The sequence below is a fragment of the Borostomias antarcticus genome (assembly GCF_949987555.1).
Source record: "Borostomias antarcticus genome assembly, chromosome: 6".
Classification (NCBI taxonomy): Eukaryota; Metazoa; Chordata; class Actinopteri; order Stomiiformes; family Stomiidae; genus Borostomias; species Borostomias antarcticus.
This window is the reverse complement of record NC_140239.1, coordinates 29,698,412-29,710,988: the sequence shown is the minus strand read 5'-3', so window position 1 is coordinate 29,710,988 and position 12,577 is coordinate 29,698,412. Positions and strand designations below refer to the sequence as shown.

The 12,577-nt window shown below is 43.5% G+C and overlaps 1 protein-coding gene across 1 annotated transcript in view; it reads left to right on the top strand.

Moving 5' to 3' along the window:
• Positions 1 to 4,231, top strand: part of LOC311310781 (protein jagged-2-like) — a gene marked incomplete at both ends in the record, with an annotated part of 51,651 nt that extends 47,420 nt beyond the window's left edge. The window contains 2 exon segments of the mRNA XM_084440334.1: positions 1 to 136; positions 3,678 to 4,231. The exon segment at positions 1 to 136 is cut by the window's left edge and continues 15 nt beyond it. Of these exon segments, the coding sequence (XP_084296460.1) occupies positions 1 to 136; positions 3,678 to 4,231 (690 nt within the window).
• Positions 4,232 to 12,577: the final 8,346 nt, after the last annotated feature.

The following is a 12,577-nucleotide window of genomic DNA, read 5'->3' as shown; positions in this document are numbered from 1 at the left end:
GAGCAGCCTGACCACAGTCTGATCCAGGAGGCGGCCAGCGCCATCGTCAGCAGGCTCTCCAAGCGCCACAACAGCACAGTCATGCTGGCTGTCATTCAGGTCAAAGTGGAAACGCAGGTCATGCCACCCACAGCTGGTGAGTAATACATTAAGGTGTCCCCCAGGGTTCATTTGTCGGTCCTTTCTAGTTTCTGATTAGAGGGTGTGTATTCCTCTGGGTTAAAGGAGTAACATGGTGGTTGAATGTGACATGCTAGTTATCAGGTAATATCAAAATGAATGTGTCCATCAATGTTAAATGTTCAGTCATTAAGGCGAGACACCCCAGGTGAATAGGCTAAAAAAATGATTTAATAGGTATCACCATGATAATTACCCAGTTGATTACTTATGATAAGACAATGTTTTTTTGTATTACAAGTTTTATGAAATGTTATGTTTAAATATGCAAATTAGGCATTATCTTATCAAATATGTGCTAATTTGCATAACTTTCCAGAACAGAAATCTGAAGTTTGGATAAAGCCAGATTAAAAATTATTGTTTCATTTTGTTGACATATTAGAGTCGAAGGCTTTTACAGAGGAGATTTTTGATATCTCTTTTTATCACTCCATAAAGCAGAAAATAGTTCAACAGCCATAAGAAAATCTATTTTCGCCATGTTTTTAGTAATAAAATGTTATATCATTCAGGCTTTGAATGACATATGAACAAACCCCTCTGTAAAAGCCTTCAGAACATAGATGGAAGTACAACTGGAAAGTTTGGTGTATGTAAGTGCTACTGAAGTGGAGATTTCGATCTCAGAGTATGAGAAAAAACTCATTTAGAGAAAACAGGCTTTTAAAATATGATTCCATACATTTTGTTGGAAAGCACTATTTACAGACACAATATCTAATCAAATCATTAGAAACAACAATATTGAACATCTAAAACATAAAAACTGATGACAATAACACAGCATTTATGAACTGAATAGAACCAGTCTCTCTCACACACACACACGCGCACACACACCCACTGCCACCAGTAGAACTGCCAACCTAGTTTGTTGTATGTCTACCTCTATAACACAGCCTAGTTGACCATGCCTGTCTACAGCCTAGTTTTCCATGCCTGCTCCATATGTAGGCCCCTCATCCATTTCCTGCTGATGCCTTTTCAGTTTCTTAGCTGTGCTCATGCTCTTGCGCCTACGTTTCACACTGACCGTGATGGCCTCAGCTTTTGCTGACCTGCTCCCTGGTTCTGTGCAGTGACTCCAGCCCTCTCTCAATTTCTGCCACTGAAATGGAATGTATAGTGATTCTCTTCATCTGACCAAGCCTTATTGATGCAATTCAAAAAAGACAAAAATATACTGATATAGGATAAGTATATACAGTACATAGCCTACCCTCTCCCTTCTCTCTCTAAGGTGCATTGTGTTGCCATTATGTACATTATGTATGAAATGTGCTGTATAAATCAAGTTTGATTTGAGAGACACAGAGACAGACAGACAGACAGAGATAGAGAGAGAGAGAGAGAGAGAGGTCTATCTAACCCTGTTTCCATAGACTACCCGTCACTCTCGTCATGTCATATTTGTCTCATACATTTTAAAATGAAGTGTATCACTAACTCTTCATCTGGTTGTGTTTTATTGATATAAAGTAAAACTGACCACAATACACAAAATACTGAATGAAATTTTATTCACTATATTATTCTGTGGGTCATTACTTCATCCATATTATAGCCTACAACACGCAACAGTGGAGCCTTGCCATAATATAGACAAATAGCCTACACTGCGGGGAAAGCCAAATGTTACTGCGAGAGAGAGAGAACTTCTTTTTTTTTTTTACTTTTCCCCTATTAGGGGTATGATTAGTATGCACACACCCCTTCCCTTCTATCTATAAAGTGCATTGTGTTGCCATTACAGTAGGCTATGTATGAAATGTGCTACAAATCCTTGAGAGAGAGAGAGAAAGTGAGACATCTATCTCAGTCCTGTTTCCATAGCCTACCTGTCACTTTCTTGTCATGCCTCTGGTAGGTTTTAAGATGAAGCCTGGGAATCCCCAACACCTTGCTGATCTTGTTGAGAGCTGCATATCCCAATCCTAACTCGTGTGCTAAGAGCACCATCCGCACATTGACATCAAATGCGACATCGTTCCTGGTTGCGTCTTCAAGGCGCGGAGATGTATACACACTTTTGCGGTAGCAATCTCTTTCACGCAAACTGCACTCTAGAAGCAAACTGCAACAGAACCCATGATTCTGTGGATCAATGTTTATTTTAAGCCCTGTCCCTGCACAATTGGGACAAATCAACCCGGCGATCAGTTCATTCAAACGCGCGACATGAATGAGCCACTGCTGTGCGGCGCGTTGGTCTCTCTCCTGTTGTCCGGCTGACAGCTTGCGCATCGATGCACTTTGTGAAGTAATTTCACCGTCTGCTTCATTCGATTGCTTTCCCTTCTCTTCCATTCCCTTTTTCCGATTACACCTTGCAAGTGACAACTGTTGTCATCTTTTCTGTGAGCGTTTTACACTAATTGGCGTCGGCATCTTGAGATTTTTAAAGGTCCCGCTGAAAGCTATCAGGAAGTGTCAAGCACGTCACGTGACGAATCTGAACCAATCACGTTCTCAGAAATCAACAACAGCCAATGAGATTTCACGTTTAGCATCAAACCCGCCTTTGTATTTCCACGATTGGTTGCTGATACAAATGAAACTATCAAGTTTGGTTGCGATAACATCATGCTCGAGAGAGAGATCTCTCTATCGATATATCACATGAGCGAATCCAAAAGACGGCCGGGCTCTGGTTCGTTGCGAAAAAATGCTAACTTTTGGTGATTTTAGGAAGAATCTACAGATGCAAACAGACTAAATGAAGTAAAATAAACATCTAAATGCGTATTTTTGATGTTTTATTTCCACTAGTCTGAAAGAAGACATGTTATGGAAGCAAAATAGCACAAAATCTCAAATTTGACCAGAGCTTTGAAAAACGATGTTTTCACCTGCCGTGTCTCGCCTTAAGTACTATACTTCCCTTTCTACAAGTTCACCTTGTTTTGTAGGCGAATCAGTTAGAAACGTCAGTCAGATGTGATTGACAGGCTGTTCCACCCACCTTACACACATTTGTTGTAGTTACTTGGAGACTAGATTCACCAGAAAGTGTAAAGGCGTTTACAAAGTCCTTAAATTATAAGCAACGTGAGATGACACAGCAGCTTTTAACCTACAAACATTGTTATACACCTAATAGGCCATATCCCCAAATAGTTGCCTAGCTATTTTGCGGGTATTAGGACCGAAATAATTTAATAATTTAATAATTTATTTAAGGCTGTGAGTGCTGTACTGGGGCCAATTGTGCGGTCGTAAAACATTGTGACTATACAGTAGCTCCTGTGGTTGCCTACTAGTATTTGTTGCATTGTACTGTATATCTCAAAGACCACTTACCAGATTTGCATCTACAAAAGTACAAGTGAAATGATCGAAGCCCAACCTAACTATATCCTTTGCTTTAAACATTTTGTTTTGAAGAAAGAATCTCTTGTGGTGTTTGATGAGCACTCGGTTCTCTCTTTAATTTTTTTTTTTTTTTAAATCCTCGTCATTCTCCGGCTTTCCCAATCTTCCCTCTGTTCCTCTAGGCGGCGGCGGAGTCGACTACCTGTTGCCAATCCTGTGCGTGATGTTCTGCATTCTGTGGCTCTTCTGCATCATCGTGTGCGTGTGGTGGCGCAAGCGGAGAAAAGGGCGGGAAAGAAGGGCCCGCGCCACGGCAGACGAGAACGTCAACAACCAATGGGAGCCCCTGCGACCGGTGGCGGGAAGTCAGCAGCTACAGCAGCAGCAGCTCAAAGACAACAACAGGGAGGCCCAGCAGGAGCGCAAGAAGCTCATGGGCTCCCCCTACAGGACGCGTCCTGGAGGGGAGGAAGAGGAGGAGGAGGAGACGGAAGGGGAGATGGAGGTGGAGGTGGAGGAGGGGGAGTATGGAGGGGCAGAGGCGGGCAAGTGGCCCGTCTGTAAGTACTCCAAGACTGCGGTGGCGTCCAGAGGGGAGGTGATCCGAACCACGCACAGCTCCAGCCCTCCCCTCAAAGCCCCCCACCGAACCACCTACAGCCCCAAAGACAAAAACGTCTGGAAAAATGTCAACGCAGCCCTGGCCAGCAAAGACCTCAAAGATCATTGTGTGTGAATGGACTTGCTCCACTGCAAAGAGTGAAAGAGAGAGAGAAGCAGAGACTAGAAACTAAGAGAAAGAGGAAAGAAAATGAGTTAATAAGAAAACCAGTTGTTGGTTTGTATTCGGTTGTTTTTGTTGCCGTCATCTGTAAGATATTTTGAGTCTGAATGCAAAGGCGATGTGGACGTTTTAGGCTTTCATTGAAATTGGCATTTTTATTTTTTTATGTACAGGTGAAGCATCAGTGTATTATTTTCACTCAACGCAAAGTGAGGCCTCCACTTTTTTTTGAATTATACCATTTGAAAAAGCAAAGACGAGTCTGTATGGAGGGAAAAAAGGAGAACCTCTATAAAGACTTTTTTTTTTTCGGTTACAGACGATTTGTGGTTTTGTTTAATAGCGAGCAGGCTCCTTCGGTTTGAAAGGCGCCAGCTAAAGGGGTTGGAGGATTCAGAGGGACTCTTGAGTGACTGTAGTGACCGTGGCATCGCATCCTCCTCTTCATCTCGCCTCAGCGTGCCCGCCTGTCCACCTGCGGCTGTCGTGCGGCTGTCGTGCGGCTGCCGTGCGGCGGTCCAGCTGCGGTCCTGCGCCGGCCTTACCGAGCCCACAGCCCGGGCCGGAGGGCGGGGACAGAAACCCCAGTGCCTACTATGTGGCCTTCTATGATTTGTTTCTCCTGTGTCTCGGTTTTCTCGGCTGAAACCTCTGTTTAAGGATTTTTGCAGTATTTGAGTTGGTAGCAAGTGCCTTTATGAGTCGACCAAGGGTCCCAGATCTCGCTGCCCCATTTGATCCCCCTGTTAGAGCTCGGACAAAGGGATAGGTGTATATTTGGAGAGTTCTCCCCTTGCAGCAAACACCATTCAAGGTATTTGATCAAAAAAATAAATAAGAAATCATTATGTACATATGTGTATATAACAAAGGAGTCGCTGTGTATATTTGAATTTAGTAAATTAAAGACAAGTCACATTTTTATTATTATTATTATTATTATTGTTATTATTATTATGTTATTATAATTGATTATTTTCTTATTACATCGCCATTCCTTTTATTTATGCCAGTTGACATTGACAGGTTTTATAACAGTTCAAAGGAGAACAGCGTCCCACAGTCAAGATCATTTACTTAAGGCTCCCACCTATAAAGGCTTTATGAAGGGTTTATAAGGGCTTAATAAACTGTTAATACATCCTTCATTGACAAATTTGTAATATATAGATATATACTGACTCATGACTGGTTTGTGAACTTGTGATTGTTCTTATACTTGCCAAATAGTGAGCTTGTCATTCGCTGGGCTTTATAAACATACGCACACATACTGAACCCACGCTATGGCATAAACCAAAGTCCTTACATTGATTTTATGAAGAGAGAAGATGGTTGATACAATTGGAGCAGAATTGCCATGTGACTTATAGAATTCATGCATTTCATTTAGGATTTTTGAACGATTTCCACCATTTTACACTCGGTGATTCTTTGCAAAGTATAAACAATCTCTCTGCTAAGTCACAATAATGTATACATTTTCAGCACCTGCGTTTAAGTTTATAGATTTATATGGCAATTTCGAAACATAGAAAGCTGCAGCCCACTATTTGGCATGATCACAAGTATTTCAAGGATATCGACTACACGGTATGAACAGTTTATGAGCTCATTTTAAAACCGTCCTTAAACTTTTATTTAGGGTGCCTTAATGTCAAGTGTAATGCATATTTGCGTAATCAACAGTCTTTTTATGTTGTTGTTGGTTTGTTTTCACTATTAAGGAAAGTAACTCTTTAAAAAAAAAAAAAAGAAAAAAAAAGTGTGTGGTGTAATGAAGGCGTGTTTCCTTCGCCTCAGTAAAGCTCTCTCCCTGTCTCACTTCATGGAGTTTTCTGGAAGAAAAAAAAAACTTTCTTAACCTGTTGTAAGAAATCCATTCAGCTCTTTGTGTGTGGATGCCAGTTTTGTCAAACCATGTGAAATTGATGTACCTGTATTACACCTGCTTTTTAGCCTGCTTTTTGGTTCAAGGCTAATGAAGGGAACAATTTTTTTTTTTTTTTTGACTTACCTCAGAAGTTGGCAGTGACTTGATTTTTTTTTTTTTTTTTTTTTGCCGTTAATTTTTTTTGCCGTCCATGTTATTGTCTCAAGCCATGTTTCCTTAAAATGGACGCCGCAAAATAAAACATTTAAAACACTATTCCCAAACAGCTAGTTTAAAAACAAATCTGGATATGCATAAGTGGGAGTGATTGCACATGGAGGGGAGATGGGGAAGAGCTGACATGAAAAAGTTGTAATGTTTTGTACAAAAGAAAAACAATTGCTCTTGTAAAGTTACTTGGTTCATATAGTGGATATTTCTGATAGTTCTTAGGAAAACAAAAATTCCTAATTATTTATTAAAAGCATTTTATACTGTATGATGATTGTCTTGAAAGAGCACATTGTGTACTGGTATACTATGGGGCTTTCAGCCAAGAAAGGAACAGGGAACGGTTAGTCCATCATCATGCAATATTCTGCCGAGTCAGCATCTGCCTGGGAGGTATGACTTGACAGCCATTACTTCCTGTGAGGCCTCCTGGATAGTGTCTTAGAGGTAGAGGGATCATTTCTTCCATAGTGATTGATTGTTGAGTCTCACTGTCAGATCCCGTTGTATCTAGACTCCCTAGGCATACTAAGTACTAACCCTAGGCATACTGAGTACTAACCCTACTCTGAGAAATGGCATAGTACACTAGCCTAATAGACGAGTGGATAAAGAACACTATTCATTTCTCAAAACATTAAATGAGGTACCTGTAATGGCTCCTTGGTATAACGTGACAGCCTTGACATGGGAATCCAAATATCTACACACACCTTATCACTTTGCTTCATGGTATAACACAGCAATACATTCACTATTAAACTACTGCATCAGACAGAAGTCTGAAAAGTCTAGAAACGGGTGCAAGATTTGCCCTTGCTTCAGAAGAGGCTTGAGGACAAGCCAGAGATCGATTCGTTTCCTCGCCACCCGCCTCTTTCGATCGCTCCCACCAATGAGGCTCGCTCTCCAGTCCTGGGCCGATGAGGGCTCGGCCAATGGGAGTGTGCCGTTCCCACTGGCTTCATGGCGTGTGAATGTTTCATGAGTAATGTTGTGATGGCGGGCGGGGGTGCTGCAGTTATTCCCATCTCCCATGGGTGCCCCTGGCGCTAATGGGACCTTCCTCTCTCGGAAAGGCCAGATCCACTTACACGTCCTGGAGGAAGCGCTCGGGTCGCAGTCATTCTCCTCTGACCAGAGACTGGAGAGTGTGTGTGTGTGTGTGTGTGTGTGATGGTGGTGGGAGGGGGGGTTAGAGACAATGACTGGTGGAAAACACATTGAAATTTAGTAGACCAGAATAGAAAGTACAAGGTTAGTGATGAGGATGATTCTGATAATATGGTGTTAAGAGAGAAACAGCTTCCTTAACAATGATGCTACAGTACAGTGTATTGCCCTGAGAGCTTATCATGTTTCAATCCATACTGATGCATACTATGGTGGAGATGCATCATCTTGATGAAATTGAACATCCATCTACAACACCGGACTTTTGGATCATGTTTTAAATCGGGAAGTTCTCTAATTAGTTGCCAGGCTCTAATAACGTGGGAAGTTGCCTCCTTAAATGGCTGAAGTGTCTATAGGACAATGTGTTCCAATCATTTGAGATGAGTGAACCATAACAGCATCTCAATGGGGTATGCACAGTCTTGCTAAATGTAATATTCCCGTTAAAATCCTGTCATTCATCACAGGTGCTAGAGTATCAACGAGTTAACAGGTCTTCATGACGTGTCATACGGTAATCACATTTGGGAAGCTCTTTTCCTAAACTGTTGCAAATGTTAGACGTGGCCAATTCTCCTTCGTTTCTCCTTCCTATAGAGATGACCTACAGTGTGGATGCTCATCAATCAAGAAACTGTCGATATGCAACAACCGGTCAAGGTTATGGTCAGGATTAGTGTATGGTTAGTTGAATGTTGATTGTTGAGCATAGATCATGTACAAAAATACCTTCCAAATGTGTTTTTTCCAAAGCATGTGGTATAAAATCTTGACTGGAATGGCAAAAAATAATTTCCATTATCGTTACATAAACACCAAACCTGTGCCCTGTCCGAACGTCCTTCTGTGCCATTCCTGACCTGCAGTAGCTGCTCTGACAGGCGAGGGGTCCACCAGGGATCTGTAGTCTTCCCCACCAGGGATCTGTAGTCTTCTGTCCCCATTCCTGACCTGCAGTAGCTGCTCTGACAGGCGAGGGGTCCACCAGGGATCTGTAGTCTTCCCCACCAGGGATCTGTAGTCTTCCCCACCAGGGATCTGTAGTCTTCCCACCTCAGCCTGCAACAGTAAGAGGACACCAGATTCCTGCGCTGCTCCCGACAGTCAAGGACGTCTGCACTGGGCCATTATAAACACTGTTTGCTCTGCGCCCAAACGACAAGTATACACACACACACTCTCTCTCTCTCTCTCTCTCTCTCTCTCTCTCTCTCTCTCTCTCTCTCTCTCTCTCTTTCTGTCTCTCTCACACACACACACACACAGTCTCACTCTCAAACAGTAACTACAGTTGCAATCAAAATCATTCAACTCCCATTGCAAATTATTATTGGCTAAATCTCTTTCAGCTGTTTGTAATAAACACATCAAACCACAATTTAAAAAGCTCAACACAACTAATATTTTTAATAATATTGCAAGTGGTTTCTCCAAATTCAACACAAAATGCAACTTTTAATGACTACTGCATTCTCAAAATGATTCATCCCCTTCGTGACAAGTGTCCTTAGTACTTAGAGCACCCTTTTGCTGTTATGACCTGCTGCAAACGTGAGCATGACGTGACGAGCCAGACACCAGCTTCTGATGGCGTTCCTGAGGAATCTAAGCCCATTCCTCATGGCCAATGGCCTCCAGTTCTCCAGTCTTCTTCGAATCCCACCCGAGATTTTCTACGGGGTTCAAGCCAGGCGACTGCGACGGCCATTCAAGAATCTTCCAGGACTTCTTCTGAAACCAAGCAGGTGGTTAAAAACCCTCGAGTGACTGCAAGAAATCTGCAGCAAGATGGTGGCAGCATGCTCAAAGCCATATAAATGAGCCACAGAAGTGTGGAGCTTCTTTTCTGTGGAGCTTCTTCTTCGTTGTGTGGGTACGTTGTTGCGTCCTCTCCCCCCCAGGCTCGGCGCCGAGGGGCTATCCTTTTACCACCCCGAGCCTGGGTGAGGGGTCACCCGGGCTATATATCCGGGCACGCCTCCAGGAGCCATGTCACCGTTTCGTCATCCACAACCGCCAGGCCATGCATTCCAATGGGTGTCCGATATATCGGTATCAATATATTCTGTGGAGTGATGGAATAAAACTGGAACTTTTGGATCTATGGATCAGCGGTATGTCTGGAGGAGGAAGAAGGAAGCATATGCTGAGAAGAACACCCTGCCTACGGTGAAGCATGGAGCTGGCTCAGTGATGCTCTGCTTTGCTGCCTACGGCACTGGAAACCTGCAGCGTGTGGAGGGCAAGGTCAAGGTCAACTTTATTTATAAAGCACGTTTAAAATCAACCGAAGTTGCACCAAAGTGCTGTACAATATATAAAATAAACTAAAACAAAAAACAGAATAAAGTGCACATAATCACAGAACAATAAAAGGACAGGACACAAAACAGGACAAGGGATGTAGGCTATCAGGCCTCAAAAGCCAGTGAAAACAAGTGCGTTTTAAGCTGAGACTTAAAGAGCCCTAGGTTCTGTGCGTGTCTAATGTGTGGAGGGAGGCTGTTCCAGAGCTTTGGGCCAGCCAACGCAAAAGCTTGGTCACCTTTGGTCTTAAGTCTCGATCTAGGGACTGTTAAAAGAGTCTCGGAGGAGGACCTCAGGGTTCTAGATGTCGCCCGAACTTGAAAGATGGCAAGATGGATCAAATCAAGTATCAGGAAATCCTAGGAGAAAACGTCATGCTGTCTGTGAGGTAGCTGAAGCTTGGGTGTCGTTGGACCTTCGAACAGGACAATGATCCCGAGCGTACCTCAGCCAAGTCCACCAAGGCTTGGTTTCACAAGAAGTCCTGGAAGATTCTAGAGTGGCCGTCACCATTGCCTGACTTGAACCCCATAGAAAATGGCGCATCTTTTTAAAATCCTTGGTTCAAAATTGCGTGAATGAATAGCTGAGCTGTATGCTTTGCTTCCTGTTCCATTGCAATTGAATAGAATGGTTCATAAACTATATGGCAATAAAACAGATTCAGATTCTGAACATAAGGTTGGGAAGACACATTTTATTCTCGCTTAATCTGTTGCTGTTAGGGTTCAAATGTGTGTGTGTGTGTGTGTGTGTGTGTGTGTGTGTGTGTGTGTGTGTGTGTGTGTGTTAGTCAGTCTTGCGTGTGTGTGTGTGTGTGTGTGTGTGTGTTAGTCAGTCAACATCTTGCATTAAGTAGTGTGTATGTGTGTGTGAGGTGTTTGGCTGTAGGTGTGGTAAGCGTCTTTCTCTTAGTATTTGGGTTTACAGAGTGTGTAGTTAGAATGTGTGTGTGTGTGTGTGTGTGTGTGTGTGTGTGTGTGTGTGTGTGTGTGTGTGTGTGCAAAGGGGCATTTGTTTGTGTCTGTTTGGTTCTGTATGTTGCAGCATACATCTGTGAACGTGTCTCCAACCAGCCGACTGATGGCAGCAGGGTGTCAGGATGTTGGGCTGAGTCTTCCCCCCTCCTCCCTCTCTTCACACACACACACACACACACACACACACACACACACACACACACACACACACACACACACACACACACACACACACACACCTTGTGGGTTTGTAGGCTGGCACGCGCGGGCATGCAGGCTGCAGCTGGCACCGACGCCCGGAGGGACCGGGAGAGGCAGGGCGCCCAGCCGTGGCGGGCTGGAGAAGGAGGGGGCCGCTGGGTTCGGGGGCACGGGAGCTCCCCCTGGGCGCCGCGGAGCTCCCTCTGGCCCCGAATCACCGCTGGCTGGGGCCCCTGGCCCCGGATCACTGCTGGCTGGGCCGGACACCAGCTTAGCCAGGGGTGTGTGTGTGTGTGTGCGCGTACGCCTGTCCATTTTCAAAGGGCTTCTGTTTGAGCTTTGAGTGCTCGGTGTGATGCTAGGAGGACAAGGGGAACGGGTCGGTTTAAAACGGCCCCTAGAAACGTCAGCTTTACGTAACTCCGTGCCATGGCATGTATGGCCAGGTACAGTATTCCCTGCCTGTGTACTTTATGTCATCATAACAGAATGACTGTGCGCCGTGATATGGCACAGTGAGAGATGAAAAGTGGAAATTTACTTGGCTTGGAGTTTGGTCAAGAATATACGTGGGTGATGCTTTGCCAAACGCTTTCACAATGAAGTTTGACTTCATCTGTTTCAACATGCATCTGCAGGGTATAAAAAACACCAGAACTATTCTGCTCTCATTATTAAACCATTTTTCCCTTTTTACCTTCATTTAATCAGATAAACATTAAAGAAAAATATTTTTTGAAGGGTGACCTGGACCAGCATTAAAAGGTTCCATCCAAACAATCACAACTTTTTTTTAGCCCATTGAAAACAATGTCTCATTTACAATGGTCCCCTGGTTACACAATACATCCAATTTACACAACATTGGAAAAGGCAGCCTTGAGATTGCATAGATAAAAAATTGGAGACAATTATACTTCCACATTCTAAGTCTTTTAAGATTGAATCAAAGACATCATATGAAATCAGTTCTGGCAAGTTTAAGTCTTTCTGCAGGGTGCGTTTACCCTCATTCTTCACTGACAAAATTCAGAAAATTAGATAAGCAGTTAGTACCTCCATATCAGGTACAGGATATGTGTTGTCCCGGTGTCCACTTCACTTTGTCTTCCAGTCAGGATTTCGACCACATCACAGCACCGAGACTGGTCTTGTGAAGGTCTTCAATGACATCCATTTAAACACAGACAATGGCAGAATTTCAGTCTTAGTATTACTGGATCTCAGCGCTGCATTCAACACGGTTGACCACAACATATTACTAGGCCGACTGGAAAACTGGCTGGGAATTTCTGGCACAGTGCTAGACTGGTTTGAATCCCAATTGAAGGACAGGGACTACTTTGTGTCTATAGGCAATTATAAATCTGAGCGGACAAAAATGACCTGTGGAGTTCCCCAAGGCTCCATTCTGGGGCCTCTTCTGTTCAATATTTACATGCTCCCACTAGCTCAAATTATGGAAAACAACAAAATATGTTACCATAGCTACGCAGACAACACACATTTATATCACTATATCACCAGGGG